Source organism: Pseudophryne corroboree, chromosome 4 (genome assembly GCF_028390025.1).
Source record: "Pseudophryne corroboree isolate aPseCor3 chromosome 4, aPseCor3.hap2, whole genome shotgun sequence".
Taxonomy (NCBI): domain Eukaryota; kingdom Metazoa; phylum Chordata; class Amphibia; order Anura; family Myobatrachidae; genus Pseudophryne; species Pseudophryne corroboree.
In genome coordinates, this window is record NC_086447.1 from 909,671,522 (window position 1) to 909,696,253 (window position 24,732).

At 45.8% G+C, this 24,732-nt stretch overlaps 1 protein-coding gene across 5 annotated transcripts in view; it reads right to left on the bottom strand.

Annotated features, from left to right (window-relative positions):
* CDC42BPA (CDC42 binding protein kinase alpha) overlaps positions 1-24,732 on the bottom strand; it is a 289,458-nt gene that overhangs the window by 134,213 nt on the left and 130,513 nt on the right. For all 5 annotated transcript variants that reach the window (XM_063918950.1, XM_063918951.1, XM_063918949.1 and 2 more), the window contains exons 4-5: positions 9,772-9,867; positions 8,177-8,325 (exon numbers count right to left, since the gene is read on the bottom strand). In XM_063918950.1, the coding sequence (XP_063775020.1) occupies positions 8,177-8,325; positions 9,772-9,867 (245 nt within the window). The remainder of the gene's footprint in view (positions 1-8,176; positions 8,326-9,771; positions 9,868-24,732) is intronic.

Sequence of the window (24,732 nt, forward strand, 5' to 3'; positions counted from 1 at the left end):
TAGATTGCACCCTGCTCGGACTGGCACAAAAACCTAACTGAGGCTTGGAGGAGGGTCATAGGGGGAGGAGCCAGTGCACACCACCTGATCCTAAAGCTTTATTTTTGTGCCCTGTCTCCTGCGGAGCCGCTAATCCCCATGGTCCTGACGGAGTCCCCAGCATCCACTAGGACGTTAGAGAAATGGGATTTACACTACATAAACTAACTAAAAACTGTAGTGGTTGCAGCACTAGGACAGAGATATCCAATAGGCAGGAATATAAAGTCACATTCCCCAAACTGGCCATTCAGGACTCAGCAGATACGTGTGTGGCCACGCAGGACCCAGGCCTTGTTAGGCGAGCGACTGGGTCCGCCCAAGTATGGGCAGGTTAGTGACTCTGCATGTCATCGCCAGGCTTCGCTTATAAACATTTACATTTGCGGGTTTAGCTGTGCTCTGAAGTAAAGTTTTCCATGCAATGATTATTTCAGAGGGCTGGTTCTGTGAGCCGTAGGCATAGAAACAGGGAAAGCCGAGGTAGTCAACTTATGGGTTTATTTCTGAAGCTTGTAATATCCAGTGCTTCTGATGGTGTTTATGTCCAGTACACAAGAGTGCAATGCTTTCACTAGCTGTGTAGCGCTAACAGAAGCATTACCCTTTTAAATATTTGGCTTCGTAAATAAACCCCTAAGATCTCTATATCTTATATGGGCTGAGGGCGGCCATGAGTAGGACCAGAGGTACGCCTGGTTTAGGTATGGTGCAGAGATGACAAAGACACAGTGGTAAAGAAGGGGCAAACAAGAGGTAAGGGGCAGAGTTTGGGGTGCCTCAGAAAGATCAGCATTGTGGGTAGTCTGTGTCATGGTATGGTGTGGGGCTGGTATTGTTACTGGTGCCAGATGTGAAGGGTATACAGAGTCATATCTTTGCCCCAGGTCACAGGATACACCACTCTCCTGGCTTAAGAAAGACTGCAGTTTCCTGAAAATGGCAGGACATTAAATAACGTTTCTTTATAGAGCGCAAGCATATTCCATGGCGTTTTACAGTTGGGCAATGGAAGAGCCTGTTCCATGTCTATATATGGATAGACAGACAGGCAAGTTCCGACTCTACTGAGGCTGTGGAACTACAAGGCCCAGCGAGCACAGTTTACGGCATTTTCAGTCCTCCCATGGAGACAAGCGTAAGTTTATTCAATCGTCTGTTCCCCTGCTGTTGTAGAAAGAACTACCATCCCCAGAATGCCATACAGCCTCTAATATAATAGGGGTAATAAAGAGACAGCTGCCACCACAGCCAGATCTCAAGCAGCCATAAAATCTGCTGCCTCTAAGCAGCAATCTCTGGACTGGTTTAACGATTACATCAATGAAGTGCGTTTTATTGGCAGCTCTTCAACTGATAACCGATCTTAATTGGCTATAATGGGCGGAAGCTATTACTAGACAGTGCTCCGATGTTTCAGAAGAGACCAATAGAACATGAGCTCGCAGTCCGTTTCTCATCCACCTGCCACGCCAGGTATATACAGAGAGGATGACAGGAGGCTGATTTATCAACGAATTTTAATATATTATGCATACTGTATTATACATACGTTTTAATACTCACTGCATATGGTAAACGGTGCTCCAGCCAATCAGATCCTGTCATGCGTTTGAAAAATGACAGTTGGCAGCAGTTTGACTGGAGCCCCATTTATCATACGCAGCGAGTTTTAAAACTTGTAACAAAGGATAAAACATGTTGATAAATCATCCCCTTGATCTGTAATAGCGAGGTGTGTTTGGGCAGGTTGTATGTGTGCTTTATTTACACTCCTGGTTTGTCGCCAGTAGATAATTCCACAACGGATGCGTTTAAAGGGACATTAACATAAACGGTGTGTAATTTAAATTGTCTTGAGCGTAATCTTTAGTTGGTAAGTACAGATGTGTCCTCGTGCATCTTCACCTGTATGCCACGCGGCACGAGAGGCACGGCTCCACTGGGGCGTCTCAAGAGGAGTAACCTATCGTATATTTCTTTGAACTATACTGTGACTGGATGACCTCGCTCCACCAGGTCACTGATAGAACCGAGGATCGTTACGTGTTCCTGAGCGACCACCAATCCTAGGGATTCCCTTTCCACCATCAGTAACCGCCTGTTACTGACTCCGCCCACTGCGTAGTGGGCAGGTAACTCTGCGCCACCACTAGGCTCCTACACCGACTCCTGGAACCGCTCCTTCCACACAGGCTCCTTACAAAATAAAAAGTCTTGCGCAAAGAGTCTAAGCAGGTCAGAATGAGCAGTCACATAAAGGTGTCAGCTATTTGCAATCTCTTGTACATAGGGGGTCATTTGTATCTGATCGCTAGGCTGCGTTTTCGCAGAGCAGGCGATCAGATCCGAACTGCGCATGCGAATGCACCGCAAGGCGCAGGCGTGTCAGACGGCTACAATGGGCATCGCCGGCCAGCGCGGGATGGTGCGAAAAATCCATTCGCACGGGCTCAAGCGTTTTCAGGGAGGGTGTCTGACGTCAGCTCCGGTCGCAGTAGTGTATGGGGCCCTTAAGTTCTGGGCTGCGCAGAGGCTGCACAAACTGATTTTTAGCAGCTCTGCTACACATGCGATCGCACACTTGCACGGCGAAAATACACTGCCCCTGTAGGCGGCGACTATCTGATCGCAGGACAGCAAAAAACGCAGCCCAGCGATCAGGTCTGAATTAGGCCCATAGAGTCAGCTGCCGCTTTTCGTACATTGAGGGGGGGGGGGACTGGGACCCCAAAACAGTAAAACTAGGAATAGAAGCGCTGTCAGCACTTAATGTTTATTAAACGGTACATTAACGCAATAAGACATTCACACGGGCGGTGTATACTGTAAGACGATTAGTGCATTAGAAAAATATCAAACATACAAAATACTGTATAGTATAATATGCAGACATTATATAAGGTATATCAAAGTAGCAACTATTATCTATTCAGTTACATACATAGGGGGGGGGGGATTCAATTACTGCCGAATGATCTCGCTCAGCCAAATCAGGGCGGCAGCTGCTGCTCTTTATGGCAGCAGAATCTTGCACAAAAGCGCGCACTTTTGTACAAATTCCAGATTCTGTGAGGAAGGTGCAGGGTGCGAGAGAGTGCTGTTGCCGGCATTTTAACACCAGGGCAACGGCGATTCGCACCCTTTGCCTGTAACTGAATTCCCCCCTTAGTATCAACTACCTGCTGACAAAGCCTCCATGTAAGACAGGAACAGAAATGCTTGGTTAGCGCTGCAAGCATTGAAGCTGCTTCCTGTATAAACCGTTTATCTTGCTGAAGAAAACCTGAGGAAAAACCTGACCAAATCGGAGTCCTCTCCGCACAATTCCAGCCTCCGTCGCACACAGATGTACAAGTGCTGCAAATCACAGCAATCTGCGTACACTAGCAATACACCTTTGTGGCTACCATTGGTTTTATCTGTGCATACAGAACGTGCATTTTGTGTGGAAAGTTGCCCGGCAGAGCCGTTTGGGACCTGTGGCGCTGAGAGGGGCTATTTGGCGCAATCTGAGTAACCGTGTATGAGGACACATCTCTAATACACTTACAGTTTTGCACAAAATACTGAGCGTGTTGTCGTTGGAGCAGCAGCTTCCGTACACAGCGGTCTGTCATTCTCCTATTGCTAACATTAAGTATTTAGTATAATCTCTTATTAATGGCTGATGTTATTTATAGCCTGGGAAACCTGCAAATCGGACGCATATGCTACACACGGAGCATTGTCACATGTGACAATTATCAGAGCCCTCAGAGTCAGGGGAGACCACCAGCTAAAGCAATGGCGCCTACAGCTACTGGCATTCCAGAGGATTATTATAAGGTGGGCAAATGTGTATAGCTGTACAGTGGGGAAGAGGAGCCTGCACAGCGGTGAAGCGGGGGGGGGGGGGGGGGGGGGGGGAGTGTTACTGATTAGCGCGCGGACACCATACAACAACCAACGGCCATGTCAGGCGGCAGCCTAATAAACCCTCACAGCTGTGGAACACATCTACTGGCACAAAATCACAAGCATATTAACAAAAAGGGAAAGAGAAAAATGCTTTTAATGTTTTAATATTTTCAGCGGATAATAAAAAAAAGGAAATAAAACATCTCATCAGCCGGCTCCGCAACTCATCTCCAGCTCTCACGCGTTTTACAGCGCGGGGTTTAAAAGTAATACTGTGCGCGGAGCCGTCACACACACTGCGCAGAGCAGTCACACTTCCCCTGTAGTCTATCCCCAATCCCAGGCCATTAATTACTGGCAGGCACAGCTATTACGGTGTCACCGCAAAAAGCCACGTATCTAGTTGGTAATAGGATGCTGTCAGAGGACAAAAAGACAAACAGCAAAGCAAAGTATGTCAGTTAGGACTGGTGAGCCATCATTGGCCACGACTGTATGTTCAGATCCACTAATCTGTGCAAAGCATTTCACTGCAAGAAGAGGCTGTAAGCCAATCGCTCTGCATACAGCACACCTCCTGCAGCACCACAGTGATGCAAGATAGAGAAGCGTTCTCCTTCTAATCTGTGTCATAAAGTATGGGGCAGACTGCGTGCTATATTCAGATATATGCAGATCTAGCTGAAAAACATTCTCCAGCTATTCCAGATATAATGTTTTCTTTAGGATCAGCTCACAAGTAGGAGCTGGCAGCTACAGCGAACGACTGATGGAAGCAGCTTCTGAGGTTATGCGCTGCACGCTACCAGGCTAGCCTCTATTCCTGACAGCTTTCCTGGAGATCCACCTGGAAGGTGATGATACAGCAAGCAGAGTGGCAAAAGGTGCAAATTAAAGCTTGCCAAGGCATTTATTGTGGAGGTGGGTACTTCCCTTCACATAGGGGAAAGCCATTACTTCAGTATAGCATAGGGATGAGAAATCGGACCCCTGGCAAATCAGTATGTGGACGCACACTATAGGGAAGTTTAGCACATGTAGCATGAAGAGTCCAATAGCTCATTGTACGTGAGCATCTAGCATGCTGGTAAAGTCAGACTGAAAGACACACACACTGAAGGCAACATCGGACTGACGAGGGGTAAGTGTACACAGAAAAACAAGGTGGGGGACCATGAAACAGCTGCAGAAAGGAAAAGATCAGGAGGGCACTTATTCGATAATTACAAAGCACAAACCCCACTGTAATTATCTGGTTACTTGTATAAAATGCCCCATCTCCTACACCAGAGGTTCTCAAACTCGGTCCTCGGGGGCCCACACAGTGCATGTTTTGCAGGTCTCCTCACAGAATCGCAAGTGAAATAATTAGCTCCACCTGTGGACCTTTTAAAATGTGTCAGTGAGTAATTAATACACCTGTGCACCTGCTGGGTTACCTGCAAAACATGCACTGTGTGGGCTCCCGAGGACCGAGTTTGAGAACCTCTGTCCTACACAAATGGGAATTCACTAGGAACCTGCGGCACCGCACGGAGAAGCTGCAGCCTCACCAATATCACTCGAGCCTATGACACGGCTGCTCCCACTGTGTGTAGACGAGAGGGTTCAGAAAAGATTACATAGGATCACTAACTAAGAAAGTCACTTTATCTATTAAACAAGATTTGTTTCAGGGTACGGCCCTTTAAGGAGATCACCCCTAACTGCCTCTTTAAGTTAGCTGTCATTTATCAGTGTAATGTCTCTTTAAAAAAGTTATTTCTGTCTTTCAGAGATATAGTCGTCTGTCTGTCTGTAACTGGCGGATAAAACTCTGTCGTGATGATTGCTGGAACAGATCTGCCTGGAGTGGATTACACTCCTGCATGGTAAACATTACACACATTATTTTCCCATATACACTGATCATCGAGTTGGCGTATTTTCCCTACAGGGTAATGTGCAGCTCAGAGACTTCATCCCCGTAACCCAAATAATTGCAATTCCATGCAGCATTTGTGTAGCCGTCGATTGCTCTCTATCATTCAGGGGGAAAACAGCTGTGAAAGTACAAGCGGAATTATTAAGCGGCTTCTTATGTTTGGTGTCTGGAGTCTCTGTGTTGAGCGAGTGGTGGGGAAATCATCTGGGGAACGTGTGACATGACGAGATGCCGCAATGGCTCACTCACTAGGCAGAGCCAGTGCTAGTAGCCAGACTAAGGACCTACACACTGTGTCGGCTTAACTATTATTCAGCCTATAGAATCGTGGACTTAACAGTGGAATTTCACATAATTCAGTGATCAGAAACCATCTGTGCACAATTAGTTTTAATTGATCTAAAAATAAATACACGTCTGTGAGAGGTGGCTTTGTTGCCAAAGAGCTTCATCGTGAAGATCAAAGAATATGTAAAGCAAATCTAGGAAATGGTTACTGAAAAGTACTCCTCATATATTCCAGCAAAAGCCAAATACTAGTGTTTTAAGTATCAAAAAAGTGACCCAATCAGAGAGCAAGCCACACTTAAATCCCAAATACGTGACCCTATCAAAAAGTAGGCCACAGTTCCATCACACACACGTGACCCAATCAGAGAGCAGGCCACATTTCCATAACACACACATGACCCAATCAGAGAGCAGGCCACATTTGCATCACACACACGTGATCCAATCAGAGAGCAGACCACAGCTCCATCACACAAACGAGATCCAATCAGAGAGCAGACCACAGTTCTATCCCAAATATGTCGTCACTGCAGCTAAAGGTGCTTCTACCAGGTCTTGACACAAGGTGATGAATACTTAAGCAACCAATTATTGCCTGGATTGCATGTATTGGAGACATTACAGCGCACTCCGTGTAGGTGAGTGGTAAGAATACCATTTTGATAAGAAAACGTAATGTGAATTATTCCATAGGGGGGCGATTTATAGCCCTTCTATATATCAATGTAGAGTTTTGGTATTCTGCTCCTTTACTACAAAGATACGTGTATATCATGTTGGTCGTTGTAGATCCTGTGCAATCAGTGTCACTTCCCACTGGGAATAAACAAACAGCTCAGGAATATGCAGAGAAAAGAACACTTCTGGTACAACTTCTGCCATTGTATAATAACTCCAGTACCATCCACAACACTGTCATATATTTACCTTTAGTCATTTTCCCAATGTCATATTCACCCGAGACATTGCCAATAAAAGCTACTTTGGATGACGAATTTTATGGCCATGATAAACAGTCCCAGCTTTGGCAGGATTGTGCAGAGTTAGACTGTTGCAGATTTAGCCGTTAGATTTAAATGAAGACAATAGCACTGCAGGGTTGGGCAGCTGCGTGCGGGATGGGTAAGGATTGGGGGTGGAGACTGGGGACCACGAGGGGCGTTTATTTGCTTTTTAAAATCTTGGGAAAAATGAATGAAAATAATTTTTATGCAAGTATTATATTAAACAGAGAGATGCTCTTTACTTCTGAGAGGTCTGTTCAGGTTATATTTCATAATGGACAATTCTGCGCGAAGACGCCAACAAGCCTCGTACAGGCAGATCACAGCTGCTACGGTGCCCACCGGCTGACAGAATTACCAGGTGCTACAGTCACAAATCACGCATACCGTACATTTTTGCAGAACAGCTGTATCATAGTGACGGCATGGGCCCTGGCTGGCGCTGTGACCTGCGAACCCAAATGACTCGTCGGTCTGTAAAATCAGATTGCAATGGGCACTAGTGCCAGCCTACGACCCTAAACGTACACAGACGGGTTCGTCAGTCACCCAGAGGAGTAACGTAATGAAGACAATAAATGTAAAGTCAACATATTTTATGGAGGGGAGTGAGAATATATAGTGTTACAGTTTACCCCTCATCTGCACAGAGCGGTGGCGGCCCTCTTGTAAACACACTAGGAACTGAGCGTCGTCACTTCGTGACTTGCGAATTAGTGACTTCTGAATTAGTAGACTGACAGAGAATAAAAATGTCTGCTTTTATTAAGTGGAAGATCGTTTTACAGAAAACCGATTTTAATGACAGACCTGAACTCATCATCCCAGAAAAACTGAGACATCTTCTCTATCACCTAATAACACAACATGGATGACACACAAGTCAAACATCAGAGGACATCAGTATCTAAATACACGTGACGCAACCTCAAGTGTCAGATCTTCTAGTTTCTGTCCCAGAGAACCTCTCAAGACAACAATCTAGAATTCCTGGACTCCTGGTCATGGATGGTCTTACCTGTGGACATAGTGGAGCTGGTGGACAGAGTCAATGGCCATGACCATTTCGGCTAAATAAAAACGAGCCATGTCCTCCGGAAGCCTGTCCTCAAACTTGCTGAGCAAAGTAAGGAGGTCTCCTCCGACGTAGTAATCCATAACCAGATACTGCGGGGGGGAGAAGAAGAAGAGAGCGTTAGGAGAAGGATGACGAGATGTAACATTGTGATGTGTGTAACCGAGGCTACAGTCCATTCTAAGATTTCCCAAACAAGTACTAACACATATCATATAGACAGGGAAATGCACAGTGACTGTGGCCCAAGTGGGACCGCCTGCGAGAGGCGGCAGGTGGAAAGTTTTTGCAGATTTAGCCGTTAGATTTAAAGCAGCAATCTTTTCAAACGTATCTTTTTTTCCTTGAAAAAATTGCCGCTTTAAAACTAGTAAACCATCGGATTTGTACAGTAGATAAACCATTGTACTTATGTACAAACCTGAATCGGGCCCGGAGAACGGAGCACTGGAGTAACTACGTATTAAGGAAATTGGTGGTTTTTAAACTGTAAATGAATCAGGGTTTCAGGCTCCGGCATATAATATAAAAGTTTTTATAATATATACGTTCTGGGACCGAATCCTGCATGGGGTTCACCGCTACGTTATTTCTCCAACTTCTGCAGCTCTTTAAATATTAAGAGTTTGCATTACTTCAGTTTAAATTGTTTTCGTAAGGATTTAGGTGGGATTTAACACCCATCAGTGTGAGAGCGACATATCCACCGTTACTTTATCATCTGCAAGTTCAAACCCGAAACCTCCACCTTCCCAGATTCTTAATGTTGGGTTTTTTTTTGTGCGTTATGCTTTATTATTATATTATTATATATTATATATTATATTATATTATATTATTTATTATATTACTAATTAATATATCATGCAGAGCTGCAATTAAATATTTGTGGTAATGATGTCAAAATTTGGGCAAATTAAGAGGCTTTGTGGACGGGAAAGAAGCAAGGCCTGAAACGTTCCACAAGCCAAGTGCAGCGCTTTGGATTGCTCTCCAAGGGGGAGATTTATCAATGCTTTGAGAGAGATAAAGTGGAGAGAGATAAAATACCAACCAATCAGCTCCTGGCTTTATTTTTCTCAAACACAACCCGTAACATTACCGTAGCGGACTGGTTGGTACTTTATCACTCTTCAATTTATCTTGGTAACTCACCACCCAAAACGGTTTCTAAATAATGAATGAAGCCGAGACGGAGAGAATTACTGCAGCAACATCTATGGTGGCGATATTCTATTATACCAGTGTGTACAGAGTAACTGACCACGGGGATCTATGACATTGTGCTGCACATTTATATACACCACGCTCATCTAGGAAGAGAACGGAGAATCCCGCCACGGTCTCCAATCTCTGCGTGTGCAGGGTCCCGGGTAATATGGCAACATGCAGCAGCCAACAACAGAGACGCAGCAATAACAAATACACACAACGAAAGACATTTGCCAAAATATGCATTAATGTGTATGAGTGTTGCCGAGAAAACCTTCTATCCTGTGGGCCAATGACCCTTCTACAGTACAGAAATGGGAACTCACTAAGTAGTTGTCATCCTGGAAGGCGTAGTGCAGGGTAGTGATCCACTGACTGTCCCCGTTCACCAAGACGTCTCTCTCCTCCCGGAAACAGGCTGTCTGAGGAGCAGAAAGGCACAAGGTCAAAGAGCCGCCTACGTACAGGTCAGATGCGCCGCGGTTCTGGCAGAGCATCCAACTTACAAGACAAAGGGCATGCGTGCATTGAACATGCCGGCTCACACTAGGATAAACACTTCAACAACATTTCGCCCTGTACCGGCAACTGTGTGCCAGGCTGTGCCGCTTATAGCGTTTCATGTATATTACACACACTACAGTATATGAAGTCGTTATTATGCAGACTGTAAATATCATTTCAGTTCAGCCCTCTTCCATGTAAGAAGCTTTAGTTCCATGTTCTGGACCCACAATGGGGAATCAGAATGGCAGACGTTACCCCAACGTAAGACACTAATTACTTGTAAATGGCATAGATAGCAAAGAGCTGTACAGATGGAGCCTTGCTCATCTAGCCTTCTCTGCTGCACCTTGGTGCACCAAGGCTTATTAGTCTAAGTCTTTCATCTAGTGTTCTCAGCTGCAATACAATACAGAGAGAACAATACAGCAGGGGATTAAGTCCGACTGCCCTGGCTCAGTTAGTCCTATTAAAGGGATAGATAAGCAGGGCTCCATCTGTAGTTTGGATCCCGGCAGCCGCCATCCTAGCGGTCACAATCCCAACAGTGGCATCCCGACTGTCGAAATCCTGACTAAGTATTAGGGTCAGGTACTAGGGATAGGGTGAGGCTGTGGGAGGGGTGGGTGAGGGTGAGGCTGCGGGCGGGGTGGGTGAGGGTGAGGCTGCGGGCGGGGTGGGAGAGGGTGAGGCTGCGGGAGGGGTGGGAGAGGGTGAGGCTGCGGGAGGGGTGGGAGAGGGTGAGGCTGCGGGAGGGGTGGGTTAGGGTGAGGCTGCGGGAGGGGTGGGTTAGGGTGAGGCTGCGGGAGGGGTGGGTTAGGGTAAGGGTGTGGGAGGAGACTGATAGGGTTAAAATACTCATGAAGATGTGTCAGGATGTTGACTGTCAAGATACCACTGTCATGATTCATGACCGTCGGGATATCATAGAAAACCCATAGGAAATAATCTTGTCCAGCAAAAATCAACCCTTGTTTCTGTGTTTCCATTGTTCTCCCGCCTACTCTCCAGTACCAGCTCGATGCGCCGATTGGCCAATGCAAACTATCGCACCAAAGCCGACAGCATCAGTCGGCAAGTTCACGTGCCTCCCCATAGAACCGAGTGCAATTGCGCAAAAGCAGCAATGACAATAATAGAGCACTTGCGCTGGGTGTAGTATGGTATGCCGGCGCTCGGGCTCCCGGCGACCAGCATACCGGCGCCGGGAGGCCGACCGCCGGCATACCGACAGCGTGGCGAGCGCAAAGGAGACCCTTGCGGGCTCGCTGCGCTACGCGCGCAACACTATTTTATTCTCCCTCCAGAGGGGTCGTGGACCCCCACGAGGGAGAATACTTGTCGGTATGCCAGGTGTCGGGATTCCGGCGCCGGTATACTGTGTGCCGGGATCCCGACATTCGGCATACAGAAGACCACCCCTTGCGCTGTATCATTGCACTTTTGTGGATTCTAAATGTATTTTATCTGATTTTTCTTTACATTCGGAAGACGGGAATATTCCACAACTGTATACACAGATGATATTCCACCACCATGTATGACCGCGGAGCAGTGCAGGTAACAATACTCTGAGATCCGGACCAGCCAAATGACAACACGTTACTTTGTAGAACAGAATACAGTTGTCTCTTGAGCAGGACGAGCTGAAAGGTGAGATATATATTACTGACTGTAGCTGGTGGCTCTAGCACACGTGAACGCAAACTTCTCTCTACGCCCGTATCCCGGCTGAGAACCCAACACTGTACAGGTCACTGTGATAAAACCGTACAGGATCGCTATAATGTGTACTTTAAGTTACTTTACTAATAACAGCAATCACAGTATGCACAAATCTATACTAGTAAGACCAATGTAAAGGTACGAAACTAGACCAACGTAATCTCCTCTCATAATATCTCCCAACCGACCTCTCCGCTCTGCACAAGATCTACGTCTCTCATCCACACTCATTTTTTGCTTCCATGCACGATTGCAGGACTTTCTTTGGGCTGCACCCACTCTGTGGAATGCCCTACCACGCACAATAAGACTTTCCTCTAGTCTCCAAACCTTCAAGCGTTCCTTGAAAACTCACCTCTTCAGACAAGCGTATCAAATTCCAGAACTACCCACATAACTTTCATAAACTTCCCTATCCAATGACATCCCCACTGTACAGTCCGCATATTTTCTCTTCCTTCACTTTCACATATCCCTGACCCCGGTTCATCATTGCTGTGTGACCATATCATGCAGCCCACCAACAACCTTTGCAGTCTGGTAGGCCATTATGCGATAGATAGCACCTATCCTTGTGTATCTATCCCTATTTCCCTATAGATGTAAGCTTGCGAGCAGGGCCCTCATTCCTCTATGTCTGTCTGTAATTACCCAGTTTTGTTTTCTTCACTGTTTGCAGTTGTTCTGTTTTATGTTATCACTATTTCAAATTGTAATGTGCAACGGAATTTGTTGCACTATATAAGAAACCATTATTAATAATAATAATAATGATAATAATAAAATAACTACAGCAAAAGTGATGGCATAAGGTAAATAACATATTGGTAGATGTGTCAAGAAGTGAAATGAGTAAAAACGTGGACCAGTGGAGCATTTGTCCCTAGCAACAAATCAGCTTCAAGGTAGCATTTATTAAGCACAATCTATAAAACAGTAGTTAGATTCTGATTGGTTGCTATGGTCAACTTCTCCAATTGCGCACATCTCCACTCTTAATTGCTTGATACATCACCACCCATGTTGGCAGATGTATATAGTCTGGAGAAGGGATAAAGAAGTGATAAGTGCAAGGAAATAACGCACCAGCCAATCAGCTCCAATTTGTAAAATGACTTATGAGCTGATTGGCTGGTGCGTTATCACCTTGCACTTATCACCGCTTTATCACTTCTTTATCCCTTCTTCAGGCTTAATACATCTGCCCTATTACATCTGCCCCATGTGTTACATATGTTGGCAAATATCAAATGCTAAAGATCTAGTTAGAGCAGGGGTGGGGAACCTCCGGCCCGCGGGCCGTATAAGGCCCGCGAAGCCGTTTGGTCCGGCCCACCCGCTCCTCTCAGTGAGACGCCGCCGCACAGTCCGGCGGAAGCGTGTCTCAGCTGTCACCACACGGAGGAGAGCGCGGCTATTGTCGGGCGGCGGCGGCAGCGTGTAGGACTTGAAAACAGCCACCGGTCCGTGAGCCAATCAGAGCTCGCAGACCGGCAGCCAAACAGGAGCCGCGGCTGCCGGTCCGCGAGCTCTGATTGGCTCTCGAACCGGCGGCTGGTTTCAAGTCTTACACGCCGCCGCCCAACATAGCCGCGCTCTCCTCTGTGTACCCGCCGAAAGGAGCGGTAAGCGGGACGGGGCGGAGGGGGGGGTAGACAGGGGGGCATCTGTATACCCGGCACTGTGGGGACATCTGTATACCTGACACTGTGAGGGGCATTTGTATACCTGGCACTGTGGGGGGCATTTGTATACCTGGCACTGTGGGGGCATCTGTATACCTGGCACTGTGGGGGCATCTGTATACCTGGCACTGTGAGGGACATCTGTATACCTGGCACTGTGAGGGCCATTTGTATACCTGGCACTGTGGGGGCATCTGTATACCTGGCACTGTGGGGGCATTTGTATACCTGGCACTGTGGGGACATCTGTATACCTGGCACTGTGGGGACATCTGTATACCTGGCACTGTGGGGGCATCTGTATACCTGGCACTGTGGGGGCATCTGTATACCTGGCACTGTGGGGGCATCTGTATACCTGGCACTGTGGGGGCATCTGTATACCTGGCACTGTGGTGGCATCTGTATACCTGGCACTGTGGTGGCATCTGTATACCTGGCACTGTGAGGGGCATTTGTATACCTGGCACTGTGGGGGCATCTGTATAACTGGCACTGTGGGGACATCTGTATACCTGGCACTGTGGGGGGGGGACATCTGTATACCTGGCACTGTGGGGGGGGGGGGGCATCTGTATACCTGGCACTGTGGGGGGGGGCATCTGTATACCTGGCACTGTGGGGGCATCTGTATACCTGGCACTGTGGGGGCATCTGTATACCTGGCACTGTGGGGGCATTTGTATACCTGGCACTGTGGGGGCAATTGTGGATCTGGCACTGCACTATTGGGGGCATATGTGTATCACGTCCCATTTTAACTGGCCACACCCATTTTTTGGCCCCCGAAGGATTTTATAAATATCCAAATGGCCCTCGGTAGAAAAAAGGTTCCCCACCCCTGAGTTAGAGCTATAATTTACATACTCCGAGTACTTTCAGGAGATTGTTATAAGTCAGTTTGTGATAAGACTGATTAGATTTCCCTATGCACACCTAAGACAATGTAAGCAGAACCATTTATATCAAAAATAGTTGTGTATTGTAAAGACTTATGTTCCCACTCACTGCAAAATAGATATAGAGCTCACAGCTTTGTTACTTACCTAAAAGCACAGTCCTAGCTATCCAATTAACTATAGGTTGGTCAGTATGTGAATGTATATTTATTACATTTATACCCCTTTCACATCGCACAAATAACCCGGTATCGACACAGCATATTGCCAGTGTGCGATGTGAAAGCACTTTGGCCGAATTAGCGGGTCGCCCGACCCGGTAACTCAACCCGGTAAAAAAGAAGGGATATTACCGGGTCAGGCGCAGTGTGAATGGGAGCCATTTCGATGCGACACGGCTCCCATTCACAGCATAGGGAGAGGCGGCGCAGGAGATAAGCTTGCTATGGCAACCCGCTGCTATGGCAACCGACCCGGTATATTGCCGGGTCGGAAAGCCAGCAAATAAGAGCAAATGCCGGATCCCACCCGGTAAGGACACGTTTCTCTAACCGGGTGGGATCCGGCATTTGCGATCTGAAAGCGGCATTATACAACACCAGGATGTTCTGTTGCGCTTTACAAAACAAAACATTAATAAAAGAGTGTATTATAACAGATAGAGAGGTAAGTGGGCCCTGCTCACAAGCCTAGCTCTATAGAGAAAATAGGATTTTCATACCTACCGGTAAATCCTTTTCTCCTAGTCCGTGAGGATGCTGGGGTCCACTTCAGTACCATGGGGTGTATAGACGGTTCCGCAGGAGCCATGGGCACTTTAAGACTTTTCAACGGTGTGAACTGGCTCCTCCCTCTATGCCGCTCCTCCAGACATCAGTTATAGGAACTGTGCCCAGGGAGATGGACATTTCGAGGAAAGGATTTACTTTTATACTAGTGGTGAGATTCATACCAGCTCACACCTCAACCATACCGCACAACATGGCATTCAACATGACACACGCCAACAGGCATGAATCATTTACAGCAACATGCTGAAAACAAATGAAACACAACTTGTGTAACTATAAAGAACAAACTGCAGGTAAAGTACGCACTGGGTCGGGTGCCCAGCATCCTCTACGGACTAGGAGAAAAGGATTTACCGGTAGGTATAAAAATCCTATTTTCTCATACGTCCTAGAGGATGCTGGGGTCCACTTCAGTACCATGGGGTTATACCAAAGCTCCAGTACGGGCGGGAGAGTGCGGATGACCCTGCAGTACCGATTGACCAAACTTGAGGTCCTCATCGGTCAAGGTGTCAAACTTATAAAATTTAGCAAATGTGTTTGACCCTGACCAAGTAGCTGCTCGGCAAAGTTGTAAAACCGAGACGCCCCGGGCAGCTGCCCAGGATAAGCCCACTTTCCTAGTAGAATAGGCCTTCACCGACTTCGATACCGGCAAGCCTGCCGTAGAATGAGCGTGCTGAATTGTCCCTCTGATCCAGCACACAATAGTCTGCTTAGAAGCAGGACAACCAATCTTGCTGGGAGCATACAGGACAAACAGAGCCTCTGTTTTCCGTAATCGAGCTGTTCTTGCAACATAGATCTTCAAAGCTCTAACCACATCTAGAGACTGTGACTCAGTGAAAGTGTTAGTAGCTACTGGCACCACAATAGGTTGGTTTATGTGGAAGGACAAAACCACCTTTGGAAGAAATTGTTGACGAGTTCTTAACTCTGCCCTATCTTCATGGAAGATCAGGTAAGGGTTCTTGTGAGACAAGGCCCCTATCTCAAGACACCCGCCTTGCGGATGCCAAGGCCAAAAGCATCACCACTTTCCAAGTGAGAAACTTCAATTCTATCTCCTGCAGAAGTTCAAACCAATCTGATTGAAGGAACTGCAACACCACATTAAGGTCCCATGGTGCCACTGGAGGCACAAATGGAGGCTGGATGTGCAGAACCCCTTTCACGAACGTCTGACCTTCTGGAAAGGAGGCCAATTGTTTTTGAAAGAAAACTGATAAAGCCATAATCTGAACCTTGATTGACCCCACTCTAAGGCCCGCATCCACACCAGCCTGCAGAAAATAGAGAAAACGTCCCAACTCAAAATCTTCCGTAGGAGCCTTCTTGGATTCACACCAAGACACATATTGTCTCCAAATACGGTGGTAATGTTTAGACGTTACTCCTTTCCTGGCCTGAATAAGAGTGGGGATGACTTCCTTGGGAATACCCTTTCGGGATAGGATTCGACGCTCAACAGCCATGCCATCAAACGTAGCCGCGTTAAGTCTTGATACACACACGGCCCCTGCTGTAGTAGGTCCTCTCGAGGAGGAAGAGGCCAAGGATCTTCTATGAGCTACTCCTGAAGATCTGGATACCAAGCCCTCCTTGGCCAGTGTGGGGCAATGAAGATTGCTCAAACTCTTGTTCTTATTATTATTTTGAGAACTTTTGGAATCGTTGGAAGTGGAGGGAAAACATATCGACCGAAACACCCACTGGGTCACCAGTGCATCCACTGCTATTGCTTGAGGGTCTCTCGACCTGGAACAATATCTCTGAAGCTTCTTGTTTAGACGAGATGCCATCATGTCTACTTGATGAACTCCCCAAAGACTTGTTACCTCTGTGAAGACTTCTTGGTAGAGGCCCGACTCTACTGAATGGAGATCGTGTCTGCTGAGGAAGTCTGCTTCGAAGTTGTCCACTCCCGGAATGAAAATTGCTGACAGAGCTCTAACATGTCTTTCTGCCCAGAGGAGAATCCTTGTCACCTCTGCCATTGCCGCTCTGCTTTTCATTCCGCCTTGCCTGTTTATTTACGCGACTGCTGTTACATTGTCCGACTGAATCTGCACGGTATCTTGAAGAAGATCTACCGCTTGTAGAAGGCCGTTGTAAATGGCTATCAATTCCAGAACGTTTATGTGAAGGCAGGCTTCCTGACTTGACCATTTTCCTTGGAAGCTTTCCTCCTGTGTGACAGCTCCCCAGCCTCGGAGACTTGCATCCATGGTTAATAGGAGACCCAGTCGTGAATCCCAAACCTGCGTCCCTCTAGTAGGTGAGAACTGTGTAGCCACCACAAGAGCGAAATCCTGGCTTTGGGGGACAGGATTATTTTCCGGTGCATGTGTAGGTGGGATCCGAACCACTTGTCCAACAGGTCCCACTGGAATACTCTGGCATGAAATCGGCCAAACTGTATGGCCTCGTAGGCCGCTACCATTTTTACCAACAACCGAATGCATTGATAAATCAACACGCTTGTTGGTTTCAATATTTGTTTGACCATTTTCTAGATTTCCAGAGCCTTTTCCACTGGAAGAAATACTCTCCGTACTTCTGTGTCCAGAATCATCCCTAAAAAGGACAATCTTGTCGTCTGTTCCAACTGCGACTTTGGAAAATTCATGATCCAACCGTGTTGTTGGAGTATTGACAGGGAGAGTGCGATGTTCTGCACCAACTGTTCCCTGGATCTCGCTTTTATCAGGAGATCGACCAGATAAGGAATTATATTGACTCCTTTTTAACGAAGGAGGACCATCATCTCCGCCATCACCTTGGTGAATACCCTTGGTGCTGTGGAGAGTCCGAACGGAACATCTGAAACTGGTAATGGCAATCCTGTACTGTGAATCTCAGATAAGCTTGGTGAGGAGGATAAATGGGAACATGCAAGTAAGCATCTTTTATGTCTACTGGCACCATGAAGTCCCCCTCTTCCAGACTAGATATCACTACCCTCAGCTTCGGAACTACGAAGAGGCTTGAATAAAAAACCTTCTCCTTACTTTGCCAAGGGTACCAGGACAATGACCTGATCCTGACATAATTTTTGAATTGCCGTTGTTACTGCCTCTCTTCCCGGAAGAGAAGCTGGCAAGATAGATTTGAAAAATCGGCATGGGGGTACGTCTTGAAACTCTAGTTTGTACCCATGGGACACTATTTGTAATAATCATTGGTCCAGGCCAGATTGAATCCAGATTTGGCTAAAAAGTTTCAGACAAGCTCCCACCCGAGCGGACTCCCGTAAGGGAGCCCCAGCGTTATGCTGCAGATTTGGCAGAAGCAGGGGTGGACTTCTGCTCCTGCGATCCGGGAGACACTGCGGATTTATTTTATTTTCCCCTACCTGCAAAAAAGGGGGAACCTTTGGCCTTTTTGTATTTGTTGGGCCGAAAGGACTGTATGTGAGAGTGATGTGTGATGTGTGATTTTCGCCGGTGTAGGAGCATAAGTCAAGAATGTCGACTTACCTGTGGTAGCCGCTGAGACTAACGCATCCAGCCCATCACCACACAAGGCCTCACCTTTATACGGGAGAGCCTCCATATTTCTTTTGGAATCTGCATCAGCATTCCACTGGCAAATCCACAACGTCCTCCGAGCCGATACTGCCCTGGTAGCGGTTCTTGATCCCCAGAAACCAATATATTTCATGGTTTCTAGTATGTACGCAGTAGCGTCTTTGATATGACCTAACGTTAGGAGTATCTATTGTGTCAATGTCTAATGACAAGTTTTCTGACCACTTTTCAATAGCACTACTCACCCACTCACAGACAATGGTAGGCCTGAGTAGTGTCCCATTGGCCACATCAATAGATCACCTCACTCACTTGCGGTCTGTCGGCTCCTTAAGTGAAGCCATTCCAGGCGCAGGGAGAAACACATTTTCTCTTTTATGACAGGGCCCTGTCTAAAATGCGGGGTGACTCCCACCTTTTTTGGAAAAAGGTAAGCTGCCTGAGGTGGAGGGAAAATTACATTACTTCTTTACTAAAGTAAACCCTCTACTTGTGGTAAAAGAGGGGGCTTCGTAACTTCTAACACCTCCTTTGTAGCTAAAACATGTTTTGAATGCATTTTTGCTAACTTAGGACCTATTCCCCTGGAATCACTAGTGTCGACACAGGAATCAGAGTCCGTGTCGGTATCAGTTTGTACTACTTGTGCAAATTTGTATGTGACCCAGAAAAGTCCCTGTAGATGAAAGGCAGAACTATAAAAAAAAATCACATCTTCAAAAGATTATTTTCATTTTCTGTATGAGATTGAGTCCAACATCTTACTGATATGATTCACGCTATCATGTAACCTTTCACCCAGTCAGGCTTTTGGTGTCATATTACACCTTTGTGTCCCTAACATGTCTCCACAGAGTTCCCTGCCACAGACATGTCACACACGTGCACAACCACACCACAGACACTCCGGGACTTATAGGGGGACAGACCCACAGTAAAATCTGTCAGAGGGACACAGATAGGATTTGCCAGTTCACAACCCAGCGCCAGTAACACAATGTCTGTGAACACAAAACGCCCACTGACATGTGGCGCTTTTATAATGTTAATCACACAATTATATAGCACCAAATTCACTGTCGTCCCCCCTTCCTGTTTTGCACCCCGATACTTGTTCAGTAGTGGAGGAGGACCAGCTTTGTGTCTGCAGCCTGAGGAGAGAGAGAAAATGGCGCTGAGCAGTGTGCTGGCTGACTGAGGAGGAATCTCCACTCTTCAATGGTGTGTTTCTCCTCGGCTTTTATGATGTAATTTTTTATTCGTGGGGGTGACAGGTACCGCAAGTTGTGCGAGAAAGAAGCCCTATGGATATTCCAATTAAGAACATTGGCCCCTGCAGGGTTGAATGAGTGCATAGATTTTGAATCATTTGCCAACTGAGGATTGTTTGGAATCCTCTTGGAAATGTGTAGGGAGTGGTGGTCTAGCAGTTACAGGCCATTCCCAGATTGCACGTTTGAAGAGAAGACCGACTATCCTTATATTGGAAGGCATTCATAAAGTAAACATAGAAATAAAAATAAAAATATAAATTAAAATATAATAAAAATTAGACAGTATCTGTTGAGCTTTTTTAAAATAAGTAGAGTGGTTAGTCTGCATTAGAGCAAAAAATACCTCTGGTTCACCTTATAGATATGAACTTATAGAATAGAGGTATAAGAATGCTCCCTTAGATTTGGGGTCATAGAAGTATCATCATCTTTATTAAAAACGTAGAAATTTATTTAGAAGTAAAATAGTTTGGAGGTAGATCACCAGTTCACCATAGCTAGATTAACCAGTTTAATTGGTTCGAGTTCCGGACGAAATAAGACTTAATGTGATGTGATAAGATTGCCCCATATTTTATATGTATATATTTTTTGGTGTGCAGGCAAGCATAATATATGCATTTTTGATAATGTATGCAATAAAGATTGTATTTGACTGAAGGATGAAATATTGATAGATAGAATAGGTGCTTGAGATTCTCCATATAGTTGTATTGTTTATTGTTGATCTATTATCATCTCTGTATATGTATAAAAATGTAACATTCTATTAAGTAGCTACATAGCCTGGAGGTAGAGTCTTGGTTTACCATAGCTAGAGTACCCAGTTCGATTCCCGAATGGTCTATGACCCATATATATATTTTTTATTTTTTACTTTTTATTTATATATATTTTTTTCCCTATATATTTTTACCACCATGATTATGGTTTATGATGAATTATTGAACAAAAATAGGGTACTCCATTATGCTTAGAGATAATATTCATGTAACTGTATATTTATTATTATCCTGCTATTTCTGAAAGATGTGTTTATAGACAGACGGGCAGATGAAAGGTTAACGTGAATTTTTTTAATTAAGGAACAGGTGAGCTAAGAGGTGGATCAGGAGGTGGATCTTAGACAGGTGTTACTATTTTAGGTGGATGATTACACCAATTGAATATGAGGCTGCTATATATAAAAAGGGCTTTATTGTCTAAAAGTCATTACTCTATGAGGAAGCTTCAATTAGAAGCGAAACGCGTCAGAGAAGGAGCCCTGTGTGACCTAACGGACAATTGACAGTAGGTCCTATTGATGTACAATACTGCCTGAGACCGATAAGCGGGAGACGGGAGGACGCTATATGCGGCGGCTTGAAGACGGGAGCGGAATCATCTAATCAGCGCCTGCAGTGCGCAAAGCTCCGGGAGCCTGATACAACCTCCATCCCCTAATGCGAAGTAAGGTGTGTGTGTGTGATAACCTGACACAGCAGAAGACGGAGTACACCATCCACGGACAGTGGTAACCGGGAGTTTCACATATGTGCTTGCTGTGCACCAAACCCCAGGTGACATTTATCCTCTCCGTGCTGTTTGGAGATTTTCTCCATGTACAAAAGGACCATTTACAACTGATATAGTGGTTCGATTTACCTACTTGGTACACACCTAAACTCATTTCTACGAGCACAATTAATGGGACTGTTCCATGTTGAAAATACCAAATAAAGGACACTGTCAACGTATGAATACTGATTATTCATACATGGTCACAATTAATTATATGATCCACCTCTTATGCTCATTAGTAAAGTTTAGTATTTATCTTTTTATGTGTATGCGCATACTTAACTATTCATTTTTATGTTTATAATTTATTTTATGGATATTAAATCTATTTCAATCATTAATTAAGTGTCTTCAAGTCATGTTACCTTTAATTCAATAGCGCAAGAGGTTAACTAGAATTATTTTTGCTACACCTGGTTTTAATCAGGTGTGATTGTGTTGGCCATTTCCACAGGCCATTTCACCTTGTTTGCGGCTATTTAAATTGTATGAGCTGTAAGAGAATTATCTATTTATTTATACACTATTTATAACTGTTGATAGCGCCTGACATCAGTACTAGTAATTTTTTATACTGGCAGGGGTAGGACTGTGCCTCAGCAATTTATGCCCCTTATTTATGCCAGTTTCCATAGGTTTCATGCTGCCCAGGGCTCCCCCCCCCCCCCCCCGCGCCCTGCACCCTGCAGTGCCTGTGCCTGTGTGGGCAACATGGCGCGCCGCGCTGTACCTTTAGCCAACACTTTCTTGATTGAAGATCTGTCTTCCAACACTCACCTGTCTTCTGACTTCTGGCTCTGTGAAGGGGGCGACGGCGTGCTGCGGGAGTGAGCATCTAGGCACGGCTAGCGTTCAGTTCCCTTCAGGAGCTAATGGTGTCCTGTCAGCTAGAAGCAGAGCCATGAAACTCTTTAGGAAGTTGGTTCCTAGTTCTGACCCCTCAGTCCCACGAAGCAGGGAGTCTGTTGCCAGCAGTTCTCCCTGAAAATAAAAAACCTAACATAAGTCTTTTTCAGAGAAACTCAGTAGAGCTCCTCACAGTGCATCCAGTCTGCCTGGGCACATTTCTAAAACTGAGGTCTGGAGGAGGGGCATAGAGGGAGGAGCCAAGTCACACCCATTGAAAAGTCTTAAGAGTGCCCATGGCTCCTGCGGAACCGTCTATACCCCACGGTACTGAAGTGGACCCCAGCATCCTCTAGGACGTATGAGAAATAGGAATTTGATGCATGAGGTTAAGTGCAACACATTGATCCATCCAGATTGCAAGGGTAAAAAGTACTTAGTGGTCTATTTATGAAGCAGTGAAAAGAGCGGAGAAGTGAGCCTGTGGAGAAGTTGGCCATGGCAACCAATCAGCTGCTCCGTACAGTTGTTTAGTATGCAAATTATAAATGTTGCTTCAACGCGGATTGGTTGACATGGGCAACTTATCTACTGGCTCACTTCTCCACACTTTTCACTGCTTCATGAATAGACCCCTTAGTTAGCTATAAATGATCCAGTCAGACAGCAACGTTGGCCAGAGGAATGGCAAGTGTAATAAGAGAACACATGTAAGTTTTGCGTGAACTGTACTGAGAGATTGTACATGAGAGCAGGAAAGCTTCTGGAGGCTACGCAAGTGCTTTCGGAACATGATAAGCTGCCTGAAGAGGGGAGTTTTGAGGGAAAGCCTGACTGATTGAAGGATGGATGAAAGTTTTGTTGTGCAAGGACGGGAAATCTGCAGAATGTGTGCAGAGCCCACAAAGAGTCATATAACCATGTATGGGAGCAAGTAATGAATGTGGATGACATACAAAAATCTTGCGCAGAACAAAGGGGTGGAACTAGGTGATATTTTGATATAAGGAAGATGCAAGCTGAAGTATTTTATACTGAATTTGCCATAATGAAGGCAACAAATGTAGGGGACTTACAAAGCAGAGCATTAGTTGAAGAATGTTTTGTAAGGAAAATGAATCTAACCGCAGCATTCAATAAAGGTTGTAGCATACTTATCGACTCTACTGGAAGTGGTGGGAGAGTCACGATTTCTCGGGTAGTGCCCAGCACCCTCAAAACAGTGGCTGCATCTCACACATTCCGCTCCCACTTCCTAGTGAAGGGAGCAGGATGGGGAGATAGGAGTAGGAATTGCCAGTCCGTAGGTAGACACGAATGAAATGTAGGGGTAGGTCAGTTTTGGGGCAAGACCAGTAAGGAGGCTACTACAATAATCAATGCTGGAGGATTATGGGTCTGAAGGGAGCAAATCAAAGGCTTGGCATCTGGGTCAAAAACCATGCTGCACTGCAGGGGGGGGGGGAGAAGTAACAGGTGCAGAGAGAGTTCGATGTGGAAGAGGCTGTCCTGTATTTGTGGTCTGTCCAGGTCCAAAGTGATCTGCTTTTTCTACGTTGTTCCCACCTCAGAATCAGCCCGTTAGTGCAAGAATTAGAGTCTTTACAGTGTAATGTGCGAGATATGGGTGTATTGTGTTTCTTTGCTGTATGTAACAGGATTTTGGAAACAGGTTGTATATGGGGAACAAAGAAAAATTGTGAGACAAAACTGACACCTAGGTGATAAGTTTAAGGGGTAGCAATATAGGCAAATGCGGGGGGGGGGGGGGGGGGGGGTTGCCCGTAAACACCCCTCCTCTTGGCAAATGGCTCAACAATAGCAATGATATATAGTACGATTACCAGAACCGCCCGCAAACCATGCAGAAGGGACAGAGCGGAGCTGCTGCAGATGCCCAGTGGTACCAGCTTCCTCTACCAAGTTTGCTGAGTGTGTGGATCTGAGTCCTCATATAGTGCACTGGACCAGAGAGCAGCTATTAGGAAGAAGAGACAGGAGCCTTACTAAGAGGTGGGAGAATATGCTTAGAAAGTGTAGCACTGGTTCTATTATGTTTGTGTATTTATAATTGTATGTTTAACCTCTTCCTGGCCACTTATCTTATTTACTGTATATGATTTATATGTTTGATACAGCCTATACGATAGACAATCTATAGTGTTAAATATTAATACTGTATTCCATACAGTTTGCAGTGCATAAAAGACCATTGTTTACATTAATGTCCAGGGTTGTTACTAGGTCCTTCTACCGCTCCCCCAGACTCCAGCACTTGCTCCAATTTTCCGCAGAGTGGCAGATTGTAAATTGCATTTGGAAACCCCCCTCTAGAAATCCTGCGTTTGCCACTGGGTAGCGATTACGGTCTTGTTGTTAGCAGAAGAGGAGAGGTCAGGTAGGCATCTTCTGTTGGCTGGTAGGAATACTAAAAGGATGAATATGAGGTGGCGAGGGGTCAAGGGGTCATCTA